Genomic DNA, 22,559 nt, shown 5'->3' with positions numbered 1-22,559 from the left:
GTTAAATAATGAACAAGTCATTTTGGGATTGAAACCAGGTGTGTAAGACAAGGACAAAACAAATGGAAAATGAAAAGTGGATCGGCGATGGCTAGAAGGACGGTGACGACGAACGCCGCCCGAACAAGAAGAGGGACCGACTTCGGCGGAAGTCGTGACACAATCTGTATACGTCCTATAGTTAACAACTATATTAATACATATTGTAGTTAGAAGCCATGTCTGTATATCCAGTTGAAGTCAGAAGTTTACATACACTTAGGTTAGAGTCATTAAAACTTGTTTTTCAACCAGTCCACAAGTGTCTTGTTAACAAACTATCGTTTGGCAAGTCAGTTAGGACATCTACTTTGTGCAAGACACAAGTCATTTTTCCAACAATTGTTTACAGACAGATTAATTAACTTATAATTCACTGTACAATTCCAGTGGGTCAGAAGTTTACATACACTAAGTTGACTGTGTCTTTAAACAGATTGGAAAATTCCAGAAAATGATGTCATGGCTTTAGAAGCTTCTGATAGGCTAATTTACATCATTTGAATCAATTGGAGGTGTACCTGTGGATGTATTTCAAGGCCTACTTTCAAATTCAGTGCCTCTTTGTTTGACATCATGGGAAAATCAAAAGAAAACAGCCAAGACCTCAGAAAAAAATGTGTAGACCTCCACAAGTCTGGTTCATCCTTGGGAGCAATTTCCAAACGCCTGAAGGTACCATGTTCATCTGTACAAACAATAGTACGCAAGTATAAACATCATAGGACCACGCAGCCGTCATACCGCTCAGGAAGGAGATGTGTTCTGTCTCCTAGAGATGAACGTACTGTGGTGTGCGAAAAGTGCAAATCAATCCCAGAACAGCCCCAGGTGACTGAGCCCCAGGTGACTGGGCACCAGGTGACTGAGCCTCAGGTGAGGGAGGAAGTGCAACTGCCAACACCAGAGTCCGAAGGGATACATTCTAATAACAAGTATATCACCTCAGCATATTATGCAGATAAGACATCAAAATGATCTATGTTACACAACTAATTCTTCCACCACAACTTCCCTTTCCTTTTTGTATTTGCAAGATTTCAGAGTGCAGAGTGAAAACTGTAGTTGTAAAAACTGTAATTCAAAATTCAAAAGGCATTTGCACATCTGAATTATCTTTTTTGCAGGTACATGGTAACAGTTGAATAAGATGAGAACAAAGAAGAAACCTGCACACTGCTCCTGACAGTATCACTACTCTTTATTAAGCTTTAGGTATCGGCCTCAAGGCCTTCGTCAGCGCTTTTGTGAGTTAAATTTTTATTTTTTATCACCCTTATGTAGACATAGCTCCACCCACATCTGTTCCATGCATCAAATGGGGTTTGAGTCTGATATTAAGGGAAGAGTGTTTCTTTTAATAACAGCCGAGTAACAATATAACAGGAGACATTGCAACTTTCTATATCAGATTATAAAGACATTATGGAGTTGTATACAGTGCCTTCGGAAAGTTTTCAGACCCCTTGACATTATGGAGTTGTATACAGTGCCTTCGGAAAGTATTCAGACCCCTTGACATTATGGAGTTGTATACAGTTGTATACAGTTGTATACAGGTTCTATATTACAGTGCCTTCGGAAAGTATTCAGACCCCTTGACATTTTCCACATTTTGTTACGTTTACAGCCTTATTCTACAATTGATTAAATAAATAAAAATCATCAACAATCTACACAAGATAGCCCATAATGACAAACTGAAAACATTTTTTTTGAGACTCTGAGACTAGTCAGGATTGAGGCAAAAATGAAAGGAGCAAAGTACAAAGAGATCCTTGATGAAAACTTGCTCTACAGCACTCAGGACCTCAGACTGGGGGCGAAGGTTCACCTTCCAACAGGACGACAACCCTAAGCACACAGCCAAAACAACACAGGAGTGTCAAGCTTGTAGCGTCAAGAAGACACAAGGCTGTAATCGCTACCAAAGGTGCTTCTACAAAGAACTGAGTAAAGGGTCTGAATACTTATGTAAAAGTGATATTTCAGTTTTTTATTTGTAATACATTTGTAATACACAATTTCTAAACCTCTTTTTGCTTGGTCATTAAGGGATATTGTGATGTCATTATGGGGTATTGTGATGTCATTAAGGGGTATTGTGATGTCATTATGGGGTATTGTGATGTCATTATGGGGTATTGTGATGTCATTAAGGGGTATTGTGTGTAGATTAATGAGGGAAAAAATGATTTAATCTATTTTAGAATAAGGCTGTAACGTAACAAAATGTAACAAAATGTGGAAAAAGTCAAGGGGTCTGAATACTTTCCAAAGGCTCTGTATATTGTAATATTTATTTATTTCCTTTTTCACTCAACTGCATTTACACAAAGAAAAATAAGAATTTGAAACAGTAAGTTGATTGTATATTGTTTTATTATTAGAGATCTGGTGACAGGCTTCATGATGATTAGATTTGTGATTATGAGAGGGTTTGTTCATTATGTTTGATTGTTAGAAAATACATTAAAAAAAGTGTTTTAAAATCATAACTCATCTTTGAAATGTAGAGAAAATATAACAAAACATCAAATATAGCAACTGATCATGAGATTAAAAAAATAAAGACATGTTCATCGAAACAATGTTTAAAAAAATACCTGCTGTTGAGCTGGTAGAACATATCAACTGGGAATAGTTTTGTTCAATTGTTCAATAATGTATTTTTTTAATGTCTCTCTGTTTTACTGCTTGTAACGTACTGTTAGTAATCAGGCATAGCACACATTCAGCTGAAGTATATATGAAGTACATGTCTATACAGTGCATCTACCTTGACCTGGATGTGAAAAGCCTTTTGTTTTGAGTTGTTCTCACAGTTCAGTCTCTGTTCCAGGTCTTTAGTTCAGCATGTTGCTGCCACTTCTACACTGTTCTGTGGAAAAACGATTTAAAAAAACATTCCCGCTCTCTCTCGACTTGAAAACAACTTGAACACAATCAAGGAACATTTTCAACACTAATAAGCTATGTCCCAATGTCATCCCAACTGACTGCCCACTTAGAACAGCCCTGCCTTCTTCTTCAGGTCGTTCTGCCGCCACCTGGGCAGCCGCTGGAAACCAGACCGAGAACAACCCAGCAGGTTCTCCAGATCCACATCAGAGAGATAGTCCTGAGAAGAGAGAGAGAGATATTTTTGCACATCGTTACACCACTGTATATAGACATAATGTGACATTTGAAATGTCTTTATTCTTTTGGAACTTCTGTGAGTGTAATGTTTACTATTCATTTATATTGTTTATTTCACTTTTGTTTATTATCTATTTCACTTGCTTCGGCAATGTAAACATATGTTCCCCTTGCCAATAAAGCCCTTGAGTTGAGAGTGAGAGAGATGTATTTAATGTGTTATGCTGACCCCTGCTGGCCCCTGCTGTCAGTTCACCACCATAACACTAATCTCGGTTCCCCAGAAGTACAAGTATTTCGAGAAAGTTTGTCATTTCCTGTTTTACTTCTGGGGGGAATGCCATTAACAATTTGGAATACCTTTGTGTAAAAGTCTCCTCCCAAATGGAAACTCTAGGCCTCCCTCTCCCTCTTCCTCTTCCTCTAATTTCAGCCATGTTTATAATGGCCAAAAATTACATTTTCTGTTTTCCTGAATTTTAACGATATATCCAATTTTGACTTTGTGTGCTATGGAAACCAGTTTAAGAACCACCTTTTCCCAATCCTGATTTGTCCAAATAGTAAACAACGAAAATATGACCATTTCCCTAATAACCTGCTGTACAATACAGTCTCAGCAGTACTATTTTATAATAGCATCCTCACCTCTCTCCTATTAGGGTCCACTCCCTTGGGCAGCTCATTGGGGCTCTTGTTGATCAGCAGCTCAGGGCCCAAGTACTCTCCAGTCCTGGGAGCTGGGGTGGTGGAGGGGACCAGGGTGATGGAGGGGCCCAGGGAGGGGGAGGACAGGGTGGGGGACAGGGTAGTGCTGAAGGTGGTGGACAGGCAGTCCTGACCTCCAGGGGTGGCTGGGCTGGAAGGGCCACAGGAGCCCCCTCCTGTCCCAAGGTGGAGCTTGTAGGATGGTGGAGAGCTGAACTGGGCTGGGCCTCCTGGAGCGCTGTACCCAGCACCTCCACTACTCCCCCCAGCAGAACCCTTACTCAGCTCTGTGTTGTTCAGATTCTACATGAAACAAGAGGAGTGAGATGTAGATACTGATATCCCATCTAACAGGTGAAAGCTGATATCCCCTCTAACAGGTGAAAGCTGATATCCCCTCTAACAAGTGGAAGCTGGTATCTCCTCTAACAGGTGAAAGCTGATATCCCATCTAACAGGTGAAAGCTGATATCTCCTCTAACAGGTGAAAGCTGATATCTCCTCTAACAGGTGAAAGCTGATATCCCCTCTAACAGGTGAAAGCTGATATCCCCTCTAACAGGTGAAAGCTGATATCCCATCTAACAAGTGGAAGCTGGTATCTCCTCTAACAGGTGAAAGCTGATATCCCCTCTAACAGTGAAAGCTGATATCTCCTCTAACAGGTGAAAGCTGATATCTCCTCTAACAGGTGAAAGCTGATATCCCCTCTAACAGGTGAAAGCTGATATCCCATCTAACAAGTGGAAGCTGGTATCTCCTCTAACAGGTGAAAGCTGATATCCCATCTAACAAATGGAAGCTGATATCCCCTCTAACAGGTGAAAGCTGATATCCCCTCTAACAGGTGAAAGCTGATATCCCCTCTAACAAGTGGAAGCTGGTATTCCCTCTAACAAGTGGAAGCTGATATCTCCTCTAACAAGTGGAAGCTGGTATCTCCTCTAACAGGTGAAAGCTGATATCCCATCTAACAGGTGAAAGCTGATATCTCCTCTAACAGGTGAAAGCTGATATCTCCTCTAACAGGTGAAAGCTGATATCCCCTCTAACAGGTGAAAGCTGATATCCCCTCTAACAGGTGAAAGCTGATATCCCATCTAACAAGTGGAAGCTGGTATCTCCTCTAACAGGTGAAAGCTGATATCCCCTCTAACAGGTGAAAGCTGATATCCCCTCTAACAAGTGGAAGCTGGTATCTCCTCTAACAGGTGAAAGCTGATATCCCATCTAACAGGTGAAAGCTGATATCTCCTCTAACAGGTGAAAGCTGATATCTCCTCTAACAGGTGAAAGCTGATATCCCCTCTAACAGGTGAAAGCTGATATCCCCTCTAACAGGTGAAAGCTGATATCCCATCTAACAAGTGGAAGCTGGTATCTCCTCTAACAGGTGAAAGCTGATATCCCATCTAACAAGTGGAAGCTGGTATCTCCTCTAACAGGTGAAAGCTGATATCTCCTCTAACAGGTGAAAGCTGATATCCCCTCTAACAGGTGAAAGCTGATATCCCATCTAACAAGTGGAAGCTGGTATCTCCTCTAACAGGTGAAAGCTGATATCCCATCTAACAAATGGAAGCTGATATCCCCTCTAACAGGTGAAAGCTGATATCCCCTCTAACAGGTGAAAGCTGATATCCCCTCTAACAAGTGGAAGCTGGTATTCCCTCTAACAAGTGGAAGCTGATATCTCCTCTAACAAGTGGAAGCTGGTATCTCCTCTAACGGGTGAAAGCTGATATCTCCTCTAACAGGTGAAAGCTGATATCCCATCTAACAGGTGAAAGCTGATATCCCCTCTAACAGGTGAAAGCTGATATCCCATCTAACAAGTGGAAGCTGGTATCTCCTCTAACAGGTGGAAGCTGGTATCTCCTCTAACAGGTGGAAGCTGGTATCTCATCTAACAAGTGGAAGCTGGTATCTCCTCTAACAGGTGAAAGCTGATATCTCCTCTAACAGGTGAAAGCTGATATCCCCTCTAACAGGTGAAAGCTGATATCCCCTCTAACAGGTGAAAGCTGATATCCCATCTAACAAGTGGAAGCTGGTATCTCCTCTAACAGGTGGAAGCTGGTATCTCCTCTAACAGGTGGAAGCTGGTATCTCATCTAACAAGTGGAAGCTGATATCCCCTCTAACAGGTGGAAGCTGGTATCCCCTCTAACAAGTGGAAGCTGGTATCTCATCTAACAAGTGGAAGCTGATATCCCCTCTAACAGGTGGAAGCTGGTATCCCCTCTAACAAGTGGAAGCTGGTATCTCATCTAACAAGTGGAAGCTGATATCCCCTCTAACAGGTGGAAGCTGGTATCCCCTCTAACAGGTGGAAGCTGGTATCTCATCTAACAGGTGAAAGCTGATATCCCCTCTAACAGGTGAAAGCTGGTATCTCCTCTAACAGGTGGAAGCTGGTATCTCCTCTAACAGGTGGAAGCTGGTATCTCATCTAACAAGTGGAAACTGATATCCCCTCTAACAGGTGGAAGCTGGTATCCCCTCTAACAAGTGGAAGCTGGTATCTCATCTAACAGGTGAAAGCTGATATCCCCTCTAACAGGTGAAAGCTGGTATCTCCTCTAACAGGTGGAAGCTGGTTGGATGATTTAGAACATGTTTAAATGAATGTTTCTTTGCTTACGATCATTCATGTTTGATGCATGCAAAGGTTAGGCTTGTATTGGTTATATCATAATAACAATACAAGGTGGCTAATGGTTATTTTTATTACTTGGTTGAGTTAGTAACATTATTGCTAGAGTGTGTTAGTGAATCACTTACTACAGTAATCTGAGAGATAGATGCAACATCGCCCAGGTTTTGTTTCATTTCCTCATAGGAGGAGCCTCCCTGTTGAGAAGAGAAGATCCACTAGTCTGTTAACACCAGTCTGTTAACACCAGTTTGGTAACACCAGTCTGTTAACACCAGTTTGGTAACACCAGTCAGTTAACACCAGTCAGTTAACACCAGTCTGTAAACACCAGTCTGTTAACACCAGTCTGGTAATACCAGTTTGGTAACACCAGTCTGTTAACACCAGTCTGTTAACACCAGTCTGTTAACACCAGTCTGTTAACACCAGTCTGTTAACACCAGTCTTTTAACACCAGTCTGTTAACACCAGTCTGTTAACACCAGTTTGGTAACACCAGTCTGTTAACACCAGTCTGTTAACACCAGTCTGGTAACACCAGTTTGGTAACACCAGTCTGTTAACACCAGTCTGTTAACACCAGTCTGTTAACACCAGTCTGTAACACCAGTCTGTTAACACCACACACCAGTTTAACACCAGTCTGTTAACACCAGTCTGGTAACAAGTCTGGTAACACCAGTCTGTTAACACCAGTTTTAACACCAGTTGGTAACACCAGTCTGGTAACACCAGTCTGTTAACACCAGTTTGGTAACACCAGTTTGGTAACACCAGTCTGTTAACACCAGTTTGGTAACACCAGTCTGGTAACACCAGTCTGTTAACACCAGTCTGGTAACACCAGTCTGGTAACACCAGTCTGTTAACACCAGTTTGTTAACACCAGTTTAGTAACAACAGTTTGTTAACACCAGTTTAGTAACAACAGTCTGTTAACACCAGTTTGGTAACACCAGTCTGTTAACACCAGTTTGGTAACAACAGTTTGGTAACACCAGTTTGGTAACACCAGTCTGTTAACACCAGTCTGTTAACACCAGTTTGGTAACACCAGTTTGGTAACACCAGTCTGTTAACACCAGTTTGGTAACACCAGTTTGGTAACACCAGTTTGGTAACACCAGTCTGTTAACACCAGTCTGTTAACACCAGTTTGGTAACACCAGTTTGGTAACACCAGTCTGGTAACACCAGTCTGGTAACACCAGTCTGTTAACACCAGTTTGTTAACACCAGTCTGTTGACAACAGTTTGGTAACACCAGTCTGTTGACACCAGTTTGTCTGTTAACACCAGTCTGGTAACACCAGTCTGGTAACACCAGTTAACACCAGTCTGTAACACCAGTTTGGTAACACCAGTCTGGTAACACCAGTCTGGTAACACCAGTTTGTTAACACCAGTCTGGTAACCAGTTTGTGCAGTCTGTTAACACCAGTCTTTTAACACCAGTCTGTTAACACCAGTCTGTTAACACCAGTTTGGTAACACCAGTCTGTTAACACCAGTCTGTTAACACCAGTCTGGTAACACCAGTTTGGTAACACCAGTCTGTTTGGTAACACCAGTCTGTTAACAGTCAGTTAACACCAGTGTTAACACCAGTCTGTTAACACCAGTCTGTTAACACCAGTCTGGTAACACCAGTCTGGTAACACCAGTCTGTTAACACCAGTCAGTTAACACCAGTCTGTTAACACCAGTCTGGTAACACCAGTCTGTTAACACCAGTTTGGTAACACCAGTTTGGTAACACCAGTCTGTTAACACCAGTTTGGTAACACCAGTCTGGTAACACCAGTCTGTTAACACCAGTCTGGTAACACCAGTCTGGTAACACCAGTCTGTTAACACCAGTTTGTTAACACCAGTTTAGTAACAACAGTTTGTTAACACCAGTTTAGTAACAACAGTCTGTTAACACCAGTTTGGTAACACCAGTCTGTTAACACCAGTTTGGTAACAACAGTTTGGTAACAACAGTTTGGTAACACCAGTTTGGTAACACCAGTCTGTTAACACCAGTCTGTTAACACCAGTTTGGTAACACCAGTTTGGTAACACCAGTCTGTTAACACCAGTCTGGTAACACCAGTTTGGTAACACCAGTTTGGTAACACCAGTCTGTTAACACCAGTCTGTTAACACCAGTCTGGTAACACCAGTCTGTTAACACCAGTCTGTTAACACCAGTCTGTTGACACCAGTCTGTTAACACCAGTCTGTTAACACCAGTCTTTTAACACCAGTCTGTTAACACCAGTCTGTTAACACCAGTTTGGTAACACCAGTCTGTTAACACCAGTCTGTTAACACCAGTCTGGTAACACCAGTTTGGTAACACCAGTCTGTTAACACCAGTCTGTTAACACCAGTCTGTTAACACCAGTTTGGTAACACCAGTCTGTTAACACCAGTCAGTTAACACCAGTCAGTTAACACCAGTCTGTTAACACCAGTCTGTTAACACCAGTCTGGTAACACCAGTCTGGTAACACCAGTCTGTTAACACCAGTCAGTTAACACCAGTCTGTTAACACCAGTCTGGTAACACCAGTCTGTTAACACCAGTTTGGTAACACCAGTTTGGTAACACCAGTCTGTTAACACCAGTTTGGTAACACCAGTCTGGTAACACCAGTCTGTTAACACCAGTCTGGTAACACCAGTCTGGTAACACCAGTCTGTTAACACCAGTTTGTTAACACCAGTTTAGTAACAACAGTTTGTTAACACCAGTTTAGTAACAACAGTCTGTTAACACCAGTTTGGTAACACCAGTCTGTTAACACCAGTTTGGTAACAACAGTTTGGTAACACCAGTTTGGTAACACCAGTCTGTTAACACCAGTCTGTTAACACCAGTTTGGTAACACCAGTTTGGTAACACCAGTCTGTTAACACCAGTCTGGTAACACCAGTTTGGTAACACCAGTTTGGTAACACCAGTCTGTTAACACCAGTCTGTTAACACCAGTTTGTTAACACCAGTCTGTTAACACCAGTTTGGTAACACCAGTTTGGTAACACCAGTCTGGTAACACCAGTCTGGTAACACCAGTCTGTTGACAACAGTTTGGTAACACCAGTCTGTTGACACCAGTTTGGTAACACCAGTCTGGTAACACCAGTCTGTTAACACCAGTCTGTTAACAACAGTTTGGTAACACCAGTCTGGTAACACCAGTTTGGTAACACCAGTCTGGTAACACCAGTTTGGTAACACCAGTCTGGTAACACCAGTCTGGTAACACCAGTTTGTTAACACCAGTCTGTTGACACCAGTTTGGTAACACCAGTCTGTTAACACCAGTCTGTTGACACCAGTTTGGTAACACCAGTCTGTTAACACCAGTTTGGTAACACCAGTCTGTTGACACCAGTTTGGTAACACCAGTCTGGTAACACCAGTCTGTTAACACCAGTTTGGTAACACCAGTTTGGTAACACCAGTCTGTTAACACCAGTTTGGTAACACCAGTCTGGTAACACCAGTTGGTAACACCAGTTTGTAACACCAGTCTGTTAACACCAGTTTGGTAACACCAGTTTGTTAACACCAGTCTGTTAACACCAGTTTGGTAACACCAGTCTGTTAACACCAGTTTGGTAACACCAGTCTGTTGACACCAGTTTGGTAACACCAGTCTGGTAACACCAGTCTGTTAACACCAGTTTGGTAACACCAGTCTGTTAACACCAGTCTGTTAACACCAGTTTGGTAACACCAGTTTGGTAACACCAGTCTGTTAACACCAGTCTGGTAACACCAGTTTGGTAACACCAGTTTGGTAACACCAGTCTGGTAACACCAGTCTGTTAACACCAGTTTGTTAACACCAGTCTGTTAACACCAGTCTGGTAACACCAGTCTGGTAACACCAGTCTGTTAACACCAGTTTGTTAACACCAGTCTGTTGACAACAGTTTGGTAACACCAGTCTGTTGACACCAGTTTGGTAACACCAGTCTGGTAACACCAGTCTGTTAACACCAGTCTGTTAACAACAGTTTGGTAACACCAGTCTGGTAACACCAGTTTGGTAACACCAGTCTGGTAACACCAGTTTGGTAACACCAGTCTGGTAACACCAGTCTGGTAACACCAGTTTGTTAACACCAGTCTGTTGACACCAGTTTGGTAACACCAGTCTGTTAACACCAGTCTGTTGACACCAGTTTGGTAACACCAGTCTGTTAACACCAGTTTGGTAACACCAGTCTGTTGACACCAGTTTGGTAACACCAGTCTGGTAACACCAGTCTGTTAACACCAGTTTGGTAACACCAGTCTGGTAACACCAGTCTGTTAACACCAGTTTGGTAACACCAGTCTGGTAACACCAGTTTGGTAACACCAGTTTGTTAACACCAGTCTGTTGACACCAGTTTGGTAACACCAGTCTGTTAACACCAGTCTGTTGACACCAGTTTGGTAACACCAGTCTGTTAACACCAGTTTGGTAACACCAGTCTGTTGACACCAGTTTGGTAACACCAGTCTGGTAACACCAGTCTGTTAACACCAGTTTGGTAACACCAGTTTGGTAACACCAGTCTGTTAACACCAGTTTGGTAACACCAGTCTGGTAACACCAGTTTGGTAACAACAGTCTGGTAACACCAGTCTGGTAACACCAGTTTGGTAACACCAGTCTGGTAACACCAGTTTGGTAACACCAGTTTGGTAACACCAGTCTGGTAACACCAGTTTGGTAACACCAGTTTGGTAACACCAGTTTGGTAACACCAGTCTGTTAACACCAGTTTGGTAACACCAGTCTGGTAACACCAGTTTGGTAACACCAGTTTGGTAACACCAGTCTGGTAACACCAGTCTGTTAACACCAGTTTGGTAACACCAGTTTGGTAACACCAGTCTGTTAACACCAGTTTGGTAACACCAGTCTGGTAACACCAGTCTGTTAACACCAGTCTGGTAACACCAGTCTGTTAACACCAGTTTGTTAACACCAGTTTAGTAACAACAGTTTGTTAACACCAGTTTAGTAACAACAGTCTGTTAACACCAGTTTGGTAACACCAGTCTGTTAACACCAGTTTGGTAACACCAGTCTGTTAACACCAGTTTGGTAACACCAGTTTGGTAACACCAGTTTGGTAACACCAGTTTGGTAACACCAGTCTGGTAACACCAGTCTGGTAACACCAGTTTGGTAACACCAGTTTGGTAACACCAGTCTGGTAACACCAGTCTGGTAACACCAGTTTGGTAACACCAGTTTGGTAACACCAGTTTGGTAACACCAGTCTGTTAACACCAGTTTAACACCAGTTTGTAACACCAGTCTGTAACACCAGTTTGGTAACACCAGTTTGGTAACACCAGTTTGGTAACACCAGTCTGGTAACACCAGTCTGGTAACACCAGTTTGGTAACACCAGTCTGTTAACACCAGTTTGGTAACACCAGTCTGGTAACACCAGTCTGGTAACACCAGTCTGTTAACAACAGTTTAGTAACACCAGTCTGGTAACACCAGTCTGGTAACACCAGTCTGGTAACACCAGTTTGGTAACACCAGTTTGGTAACACCAGTCTGGTAACACCAGTCTGTTAACACCAGTTTGGTAACACCAGTTTGGTAACACCAGTCTGGTAACACCAGTTTGGTAACACCAGTCTGGTAACACCAGTCTGGTAGTTTTGGTAACACCAGTCTGTAACACCAGTCTAACCAGTTTGGTAACACCAGTCTGGTAACACCAGTTTGGTAACACCAGTTTGGTAACACCAGTTTGTTAACACCAGTTTGGTAACACCAGTCTGTTTGGTAACACCAGTCTGGTAACACCAGTTTGGTAACACCAGTCTGGTAACACCAGTCTGGTAACACCAGTTTGGTAACACCAGTTTGGTAACACCAGTCCAGTGGTAACACCAGTCTGGTAACACCAGTTTGGTAACACCAGTCTGGTAACACCAGTTTGGTAACACCAGTCTGGTAACTGGTAACACCAGTCTGGTAACACCAGTTTGGTAACACCAGTCTGGTAACACAGTTTGGTAACAGTTTGGTAACACCAGTTTGGTAACACCAGTTTGGTAACACCAGTTTGGTAACACCAGTCTGTTAACACCAGTTTGGTAACACCAGTTTGGTAACACCAGTTTGGTAACACCAGTTTGGTAACCCAGTTTGGTAACACCAGTCTGGTAACACCAGTTTGGTAACACCAGTTTGTTTGTAACACCAGTCTGGTAACACCAGTCTGTCTGGTAACACCAGTTTGGTAACACCAGTTTAACACCAGTCTGTAACACCAGTTTGGTAACACCAGTCTGGTAACACCAGTCTGGTAACACCAGTCTGGTAACACCAGTCTGGTAACACCAGTTTGGTAACACCCAGTCTGGTAACACCAGTTTGGTAACACCAGTTTGGTAACACCAGTTTGGTAACACCAGTCTGGTAACACCAGTTTGGTAACACCAGTCTGGTAACACCAGTTTTGGTAACACCAGTTTGGTAACACCAGTCTTGGTAACACCAGTTTGGTAACACCAGTTTGGTAACACCAGTCTGGTAACAGTTTAACAGTCTGGTAACACCAGTTTGGTAACACCAGTCTGGTAACACCAGTCTTTAACACCAGTTTGGTAACACCAGGTAACACCAGTCTGTTAACAACAGTTTAGTAACACCAGTCTGGTAACACCAGTCTGGTAACACCAGTCTGGTAACAACAGTTTGGTAACACCAGTTTGGTAACACCAGTCTGGTAACACCAGTCTGTTAACACCAGTCTGTTAACACCAGTTTGGTAACACCAGTCTGGTAACACCAGTCTGTTAACACCAGTCTGTTAACACCAGTCTGGTAACACCAGTCTGGTAACACCAGTCTGTTAACACCAGTCTGGTAACACCAGTCTGGTAACACCAGTTTGGTAACACCAGTCTGTTAACACCAGTCTGTTAACACCAGTCTGGTAACACCAGTCTGTTAACACCAGTCTGGTAACACCAGTTTGGTAACACCAGTTTGGTAACACCAGTCTGGTAACACCAGTTTGGTAACACCAGTCTGGTAACACCAGTCTGTTAACACCAGTTTAGTAACACCAGTCTGGTAACACCAGTCTGGTAACACCAGTCTGGTAACACCAGTTTGGTAACACTAGTTTGGTAACACCAGTCTGGTAACACCAGTTTGGTAACACCAGTCTGGTAACACCAGTCTGTTAACACCAGTTTAGTAACACCAGTCTGGTAACACCAGTCTGTTAACACCAGTCTGTTAACACCAGTCTGGTAACACCAGTCTGTTAACACCAGTCTGGTAACACCAGTCTGTTAACACCAGTTTGGTAACACCAGTCTGTTAACACCAGTCTGGTAACAGATCACCGGTCTGTGATCTTCATGTTAAGAATCATAAATACATTTATTCCAACTCTACCTGACTGTAAATAGATGCACAGAACACACTAACAAACACAGATTGACTCGAGTCCCCACCTCTTCCCCTAATAAATTCAATTCACTTTGCTGAAGTTACTCAATAAAACACATCCAGTCACATTTGTCGCAGTGCATCCCGTTTCCCCTCTAGCGGTGGTGGCTGCTGTCGCAGTGCATCCCGTTTCCCCTCTAGCGGTGATGGCTGCTGTCCCAGGTCTACTCACACTCCACTTCTCAGGGTCCCAGGTGTTGAACCATCCGGTGAAGGTCAGTGGCTCGTAGCCCTGTTTGACGGAGACGATGGGTGTGTCAGGGTCCCGCCCCGCTGGGTGGGTCCTCAGGTACTCTAGAGCACTGTTACACGCTTCCTTGGTCTCATATTCGTTGGCAGACCTGCCAATCCACAGGAAGATCTGACAGGATTGGACAAATATGGAGTCAGGGTTATTCAGTGGTAATGATGGTATGTTTCCCCTGAAGTGAACTGTGCTTTATGTAGAGTCATGCTCTACATGAGAACGACATGATACTTCCTTCATCTCTGTTTTAAACATCAACTACTGGAATCACATGTTACCAGAGGATTGGACTGAGCCCAGGGACCAAGACCCTGGTAACCGTGGCAATGACCTCTCACCTATTCCCCGGTAACTATAGTGATGACCCCTGAACCCTAACCTCCTCTCAGATAACCATAGTGATGACACTTGACCCCTCATCTCCTCCCAGGTAACCAAAGTGATGACCCCTGACCCTTCACCTCCTCCCAGGTAACTATAGTCATGGCCCCTGACCCCTCACCTCCTCCCAGGTAACTATAGTCATGGCCCCTGACCCCTCACCTTCTCCCAGGTAACTATAGTCATGGCCCCTGACCCCTTACCTCCTCCCAGGTAACTATAGTCATGGCCCCTGACCCCTCACCTCCTCCCAGGTAACTATAGTCATGGCCCCTGACCCCTCACCTCCTCCCAGGTAACTATAGTCATGGCCCCTGACCCCTCACCTCCTCCCAGGTAACAATAGTCATGGCCCCTGACCCCTCACCTCCTCCCAGGTAACCAAAGTGATGACTCCTGACCCCTCACCTCCTCCCAGGTAACAATAGTCATAGCCCCTGACCCTTCACCTCCTCCCAGGTAACAATAGTTATGGCCCCTGACCCCTCACCTCCTCCCAGGTAACTATAGTCATGGCCCCTGACCCCTCACCTCCTCCCAGGTAACCAAAGTGATGACCCCTGACCCCTCACCTCCTCCCAGGTAACAATAGTCATGGCCCCTGACCCTTCACCTCCTCCCAGGTAACAATAGTCATGGCCCCTGACCCTTCACCTCCTCCCAGGTAACCAAAGTGATGACCCCTGACCCCTCACCTCCTCCCAGGTGTCTAGCAACATGACATCATCCTGGTCCAGATCCTCCTGAGTCAAGTCCTCCACCTCTGTCATCCTGAACCGACCAGTCTGATTGGAGCATTCAAACAACCGAGGGCTGTGGGGAGTCTCCTCCTTCTGCAGTCTGATAGACAGGATGTGACGTCACAAAGTCACATGACAGCATTTGATGTCACAGAGTCAGATGACATGTTCAGACCGATAGATCTACCAATAGCAGGATTACATCTAAAGATATTGCAATAGGGACCTGAACATGAAAAATCTAGACACTAGTTCAAGTGTAATTGTAGTTGTAGTTTCATCCTAGTTCTAGTGTCATCCTAGTTCTAATTCTACTGTCATCCTAGTTCTAGTATCATCCTAGTTCTAGTGTCATCCTAGTTCTAATTCTAGTGTCATCCGAGTTCTAGCTTCATGCTAGTTCTAGTGTCATCCTAGTTCTAGTATCATCCTAGTTCTAATTCTAGTGTCATCCGAGTTCTAGTGCCATCCTAGTTCTAGTATCATCCTAGATCCCGTATCATCCTAGTTCTAGTGTCATCCTAGTTCTAATTCTAATGTCATCCTAGTTCTAGTATCATCCTAGATCCCGTATCATCCTAGTTCTAGTGTCATCCTAGTTCTAATTCTAATGTCATCCTAGTTCTAGTGTCATCCTAGTTCTAGTGTCATCCTAATTCTAGTGTCATCCTAGTTCTAGAGTCATCCTAGTTCTAGTATCATCCTAGTTCTAGTGTCATCCTAGTTCCAGTGTCATCCTAGTTCTAGTGTCATCCTAGTTCTAGTGTCATCCTAGTTCTAGTATCATCCTAGTTCTAGTGTCATCCTAGTTCTAGAGTCATCCTAGTTCTAGTGTCATCCTAGTTCTAGTGTCATCCTAGTTCTAGTGTCATCCTAGTTCTAGTATCATCCTAGTTCTAGTATCATCCTAGTTCTAGTGTCATCCTAGTTCTAGTATCATCCTAGTTCTAGTGTCATCCTAGTTCCAGTGTCATCCTTGTTCCAGTGTCATCCTAGTTCTAGTATCATCCTAGTTCCAGTGTCATCCTTGTTCCAGTGTCATCCTTGTTCTAGTGTCATCCTAGTTCTAGTATCATCCTAGTTCTAGTATCATCCTAGTTCTAGTGTCATCCTAGTTCTAGAGTCATCCTAGTTCTAGTGTCATCCTAGTTCTAGTGTCATCCTAGTTCTAGAGTCATCCTAGTTCTAGTGTCATCCTAGTTCTAGAGTCATCCTAGTTCTAGAGTCATCCTAGTTCCAGTGTCATCCTAGTTCTAGAGTCATCCTAGTTCTAGAGTCATCCTAGTTCTAGTGTCATCCTAGTTCTAGTGTCATCCTAGTTCTATCATCCTAGTTCTAGTGTCATCCATCCTAGTTCTAGAGTCATCCTAGTTCTAGTATCATCCTAGTTCTAGTGTCATCCTTCTAGTTCATCCTAGTTCTAGTCATCCTAGTTCTAGTTCATCCTAGTTCTAGTCATCCTAGTTCTAGTGTCATCCTAGTTCTAGTGTCATCCTAGTTCTAGTGTCATCCTAGTTCTAGTGTCATCCTAGTTCTAGAGTCATCCTAGTTCTAGTGTCATCCTAGTTCTAGTGTCATCCTAGTTCTAGTGTCATCCTAGTTCTAGAGTCATCCTAGTTCTAGTGTCATCCTAGTAAAAAAATATATAATAAACAAATTTAAAAAATAAAAGTAATTAAATATCAGCATTAAAATAAAATGAGCAATAGTGAGGCTACATAGAGTGGGTACCAGTAGAGAGTCAATGTGCTGGGTCACCGGTTGGTCGAGGTAATTGAGGTAATACGTACAGGTAGGTAGAGTTAAAGTGACCTTATAGTATCATCCTAGGTCTAGTGTCATTCTAGTTCTATTATCATCAGTGTGTGTGTACTGTGTCATCAGTCTGTGTGTACCGTGTCATCAGTGTGTGTGTACCGTGTCATCAGTCTGTGTGTACCGTGTCATCAGTGTGTGTGTACCGTGTCATCAGTCTGTGTGTACTGTATCAGCAGTGTGTGTGTACCGTATCATCAGTGTGTGTGTACCGTGTCAGCAGTGTGTGTGTACCGTATCATCAGTGTGTGTGTACCGTGTCAGCAGTGTGTGTGTACCGTGTCATCAGTGTGTGTGTACCGTGTCATCAGTCTGTGTGTACCGTGTCATCAGTGTGTGTGTACCGTGTCATCAGTCTGTGTGTACCGTGTCATCAGTGTGTGTGTACCGTGTCATCAGTCTGTGTGTACCGTGTCATCAGTGTGTGTGTACCGTGTCATCAGTGTGTGTGTACCGTGTCATCAGTCTGTGTGTACTGTATCATCAGTGTGTGTGTACCGTGTCATCAGTCTGTGTGTACCGTGTCAGCAGTGTGTGTGTACCGTGTCATCAGTCTGTGTGTACCGTGTCATCAGTGTGTGTGTACCGTGTCATCAGTCTGTGTGTACCGTGTCATCAGTGTGTGTGTACCGTGTCATCAGTGTGTGTGTACCGTGTCATCAGTCTGTGTGTACTGTATCATCAGTGTGTGTGTACCGTGTCATCAGTCTGTGTGTACCGTGTCAGCAGTGTGTGTGTACCGTGTCATCAGTGTGTGTGTACCGTGTCATCAGTGTGTGTGTACCGTGTCATCAGTGTGTGTGTACCGTGTCAGCAGTGTGTGTGTACCGTGTCATCAGTCTGTGTGTACTGTATCATCAGTGTGTGTACCGTGTCAGCAGTGTGTGTGTACCTCTTGTCGCAGGCGTAAGGGGCCTTCCCTCCCAGAGCCACCCAGAACTCAGCAGGCTCCTGTCCCTCCATAACAACCTGTTTATCCTGCCTGGACAGAACGTCTGCCACTGCCTTTGCCATCTCTCTCTCATCACCACTACAACCCTGAGACAGAAGATGCAGGATACAGACACATGTCACACACAATACAGATACATGAAAACTGATCCCTTCCCTCTGCTCTTTAAGGGAAGCCCGATAAGCCGTTGTTTGGAGGATATATTGGCACGGGTGTAGTTAGGTCGGAGACTAAGTCGAGGACTGGAAAACTGCGCCAATATATCTATCAAACGCCGGCTTCAAGGGCATTTTCAGTTTTTTACAACGGGTGAACAACAATTATTGGAATATTTTTATTAAAAACATTATTTTGCTGAATTTATTGACACTATTTCATCCTTCCACAAGATATAGTCCCGATACAAATCTAGGGTTGCTACCTAAGCTGGCTGGTTGTTTGTTCTATTGGTTTGGTTACTAGAGATGAGACCCAATCGTTCAGTCTTTTTGTTGTGTATCTATGGATGCGACCCAGACGTTCATTCTACATGTTCGATTGCCATACTGGCTGGCAACGTTCGTATCCCTTGGTAACTAACCAACTACGGCTAACTTACAGTCACGTCAAAAAGTGCAGCCAGAATAACAACAAAGTAGCTGCATCTGTTTAATCAGTTTTCTAGTGACATTTATTTGGATACATCCATAACAATGAGCTAATGAGGTGTGATTTCGCCTGGCATAAAAAATGTGCTCACTAGTCAAGACACTGTTGGTCAGAGGAGCTAGTCAACAACACAGCTAACACAATCACTTCAAACTGAATCAGTACACTGTTGGTCAGAGGAGCTAGCTAACAACACAATCACTTCAAACTGAAGCTGGAAAGACTGCAAACTAGCTGAACGTTATTTTGCTTTTCTTTTTATCAATTGCCATTTCATATCTTTAAAAATGATGCCAGCTGATTCATGATTTCGACTGGCTGAGAAACGCTGTCTGCCTGTCTGTTTGTCTCGTCCCAACTCCTGACACGTTCATTACTGTGGAAGAGCTGGAGATCGACATTGAATATTGAATATCCCGGTTTTGACCTTTGCCTGATTTTCTTGCTCCATTCCCACCTGCCTAACCATTCTGCCTGCCCTGCCCTGCCCTGACCTCGAGCCTGTCTGACCATTCTGCCTGCCCTGCCCTGACCTGACCTCGAACCTGCCTGACCATTCTGCCTGCCCTGCCCTGCCCTGACCTCGAGCCTGTCTGACCATTCTGCCTGCCCTGCCCTGACCATTCTGCCTGCCCTGCCCTGACCTCGAGCCTGTCTGACCATTCTGCCTGCCCTGCCCTGACCATTCTGCCTGCCCTGCCCTGACCTCGAGCCTGCCTGCCATTCTGCCTGCCCTGCCCTGCCCTGACCTCGAGCCTGTCTGACCATTCTGCCTGCCCTGCCCTGAACTGACCTCGAGCCTGCCTGACCATTCTGCCTGCCCTGACCTGACCTCGAACCTGCCTGACCATTCTGCCTGCCCTGCCCTGACCTCGAGCCTGTCTGACCATTCTGCCTGCCCTGCCCTGACCATTCTGCCTGCCCTGACCTGACCTCGAGCCTGCCTGCCATTCTGCCTGCCCTGCCCTGCCCTGACCTCGAGCCTGTCTGACCATTCTGCCTGCCCTGCCCTGACCTCGAACCTGCCTGACCATTCTGCCTGCCCTGCCCTGACCTCGAACCTGCCTGTCCCTTCTGCCTGCCCTGCCCTGACCTGACCTCGAACCTGCCTGACCCTTCTGCCTGCCCTGCCCTGCCCTGACCTCGAGCCTGTCTGACCATTCTGCCTGCCCTGCCCTGACCATTCTGCCTGCCCTGCCCTGACCTCGAGCCTGCCTGCCATTCTGCCTGCCCTGCCCTGCCCTGACCTCGAGCCTGTCTGACCATTCTGCCTGCCCTGCCCTGACCTGACCTCGAGCCTGCCTGACCATTCTGCCTGCCCTGACCTGACCTCGAACCTGCCTGACCATTCTGCCTGCCCTGCCCTGACCTCGAGCCTGTCTGACCATTCTGCCTGCCCTGCCCTGACCATTCTGCCTGCCCTGACCTGACCTCGAGCCTGCCTGCCATTCTGCCTGCCCTGCCCTGCCCTGACCTCGAGCCTGTCTGACCATTCTGCCTGCCCTGCCCTGCCCTGACCTCGAGCCTGCCTGACCATTCTGCCTGCCCTGCCCTGACCTCGAGCCTGCCTGACCATTCTGCCTGCCCTGACCTCGAGCCTGCCTGACCATTCTGCCTGCCCTGCCCTGACCTCGAGCCTGCCTCACCATTCTGCCTGCCCTGCCCTGCCCTGCCCTGACCTCGAGCCTGCCTGACCATTCTGCCTGCCCTGCCCTGACCTCGAGCCTGCCTCACCATTCTGCCTGCCCTGCCCTGCCCTGACCTCGAGCCTGCCTGACCATTCTGCCTGCCCTGACCTCGAGCCTGCCTGACCATTCTGCCTGCCCTGCCCTGCCCCGACCTCGAGCCTGCCTGACCATTCTGCCTGCCCTGCCCTGACCTCGAGCCTGCCTCACCATTCTGCCTGCCCTGCCCTGCCCTGACCTCGAGCCTGCCTGACCATTCTGCCTGCCCTGCCCTGACCTCGAGCCTGTCTGACCATTCTGCCTGCCCTGCCCTGCCCCGACCTCGAGCCTGCCTGACCATTCTGCCTGCCCTGCCCTGCCCTGACCTCGAGCCTGCCTCACCATTCTGCCTGCCCTGCCCTGCCCTGACCTCGAGCCTGCCTGACCATTCTGCCTGCCCTGCCCTGACCTCGAGCCTGCCTGACCATTCTGCCTGCCCTGCCCTGACCTGACCTCGAGCCTGCCTGACCATTCTGCCTGCCCTGCCCTGACCTCGAACCTGCCTGACCCTTCTGCCTGCCCTGCCCTGCCCTGACCTCGAACCTGCCTGACCCTTCTGCCTGCCCTGCCCTGCCCTGACCTCGAACCTGCCTGACCATTCTGCCTGCCCTGCCCTGACCTCGAACCTGCCTGACCCTTCTGCCTGCCCTGCCCTGACCTGACCTCGAACCTGCCTGACCCTTCTGCCTGCCCTGACCTGACCTCGAACCTGCCTGACCATTCTGCCTGCCCTGCCCTGACCTCGAACCTGTCTGACCATTCTGCCTGCCCTGCCCTGACCTCGAACCTGCCTGACCCTTCTGCCTGCCCTGCCCTGACCTGACCTCACCTGCCTCGAACCTGCCCGACCCTTCTGCCTGACCTGCCCTGACCTGACCTCGAACCTGCCTGACCATTCTGCCTGCCCTGCCCTGACCTCGAACCTGCCCTGACCATTCTGCCTGCCCTGCCCTGCCCTGACCTCGAGCCTGCCTCACCATTCTGCCTGCCCTGCCCTGACCTCGTGCCTGCCTGCCATTCTGCCTGCCCTGCCCTGCCCTGACCTCGAGCCTGTCTGACCATTCTGCCTGCCCTGCCCTGACCTGACCTCGAGCCTGCCTGCCATTCTGCCTGCCCTGCCCTGACCTCGAGCCTGCCTGACCATTCTGCCTGCCCTGCCCTGACCTCGAGCCTGCCTGACCATTCTGCCTGCCCTGACCTCGAGCCTGCCTGACCATTCTGCCTGCCCTGCCCTGCCCTGACCTCGAGCCTGCCTCACCATTCTGCCTGCCCTGCCCTGCCCTGACCTCGAGCCTGCCTGACCATTCTGCCTGCCCTGCCCCCTGACCTCGAGCCTGCCTCACCATTCTGCCTGCCCTGCCCTGACCTCGAACCCTGACCCTCTGAGCCTGCCTGACCATTCTGCCTGCCCTGACCCTGCCCCGACCTGACCTCGAGCCTGCCTGACCATTCTGCCTGCCCTGCCCTGCCCGAACCTGACCTTCTGAGCCTGCCTCACCATTCTGCCTGCCCTGCCCTGCCCTGACCTGCCCTGAGCCTGCCTGACCATTCTGCCTGCCCTGCCCTGACCTCGAGCCTGCCCTGCCCTGCCCTGACCATGCCTCTGCCTGCCCTGCCCCATTCTGCCTGCCCTGCCCTGCCCTGACCTCGAGCCTGCCTGACCATTCTGCCTGCCCTGCCCTGACCTGACCTCGAGCCTGCCTGCCATTCTGCCTGCCCTGCCCTGACCTCGAGCCTGCCTGACCATTCTGCCTGCCCTGCCCTGACCTCGAGCCTGCCTGACCATTCTGCCTGCCCTGACCTCGAGCCTGCCTGACCATTCTGCCTGCCCTGCCCTGCCCTGACCTCGAGCCTGCCTCACCATTCTGCCTGCCCTGCCCTGCCCTGACCTCGAGCCTGCCTGACCATTCTGCCTGCCCTGCCCTGACCTCGAGCCTGCCTCACCATTCTGCCTGCCCTGCCCTGCCCTGACCTCGAGCCTGCCTGACCATTCTGCCTGCCCTGCCCTGCCCCGACCTCGAGCC

General features: G+C 46.9%; 1 protein-coding gene across 3 annotated transcripts in view; it reads right to left on the bottom strand.

The window, feature by feature from the left end:
* Nucleotides 1–2,403: 2,403 nt before the first annotated feature.
* Nucleotides 2,404–22,559, bottom strand: part of vill (villin-like) — an 89,590-nt gene continuing 69,434 nt past the window's right edge. For 2 of the 3 annotated variants that reach the window (XM_065019202.1, XM_065019203.1), the window contains exons 15-20: nt 18,104–18,249; nt 15,352–15,496; nt 14,201–14,389; nt 6,673–6,741; nt 3,829–4,191; nt 2,404–3,160 (exon numbers count right to left, since the gene is read on the bottom strand). In XM_065019202.1, coding sequence (XP_064875274.1) covers nt 3,047–3,160; nt 3,829–4,191; nt 6,673–6,741; nt 14,201–14,389; nt 15,352–15,496; nt 18,104–18,249 — 1,026 coding nt within the window. In that variant the 3' untranslated portion in view covers nt 2,404–3,046. The remainder of the gene's footprint in view (nt 3,161–3,828; nt 4,192–6,672; nt 6,742–14,200; nt 14,390–15,351; nt 15,497–18,103; nt 18,250–22,559) is intronic. The other variant, XM_065019204.1, reaches the window with a different exon arrangement.

This window comes from Oncorhynchus nerka, linkage group LG6 (assembly GCF_034236695.1).
Source record: "Oncorhynchus nerka isolate Pitt River linkage group LG6, Oner_Uvic_2.0, whole genome shotgun sequence".
Taxonomy (NCBI): Eukaryota; Metazoa; Chordata; class Actinopteri; order Salmoniformes; family Salmonidae; genus Oncorhynchus; species Oncorhynchus nerka.
The sequence above is the reverse complement of the archived record's forward strand: the minus strand, read 5'-3'. Positions and strand labels throughout refer to the sequence as shown.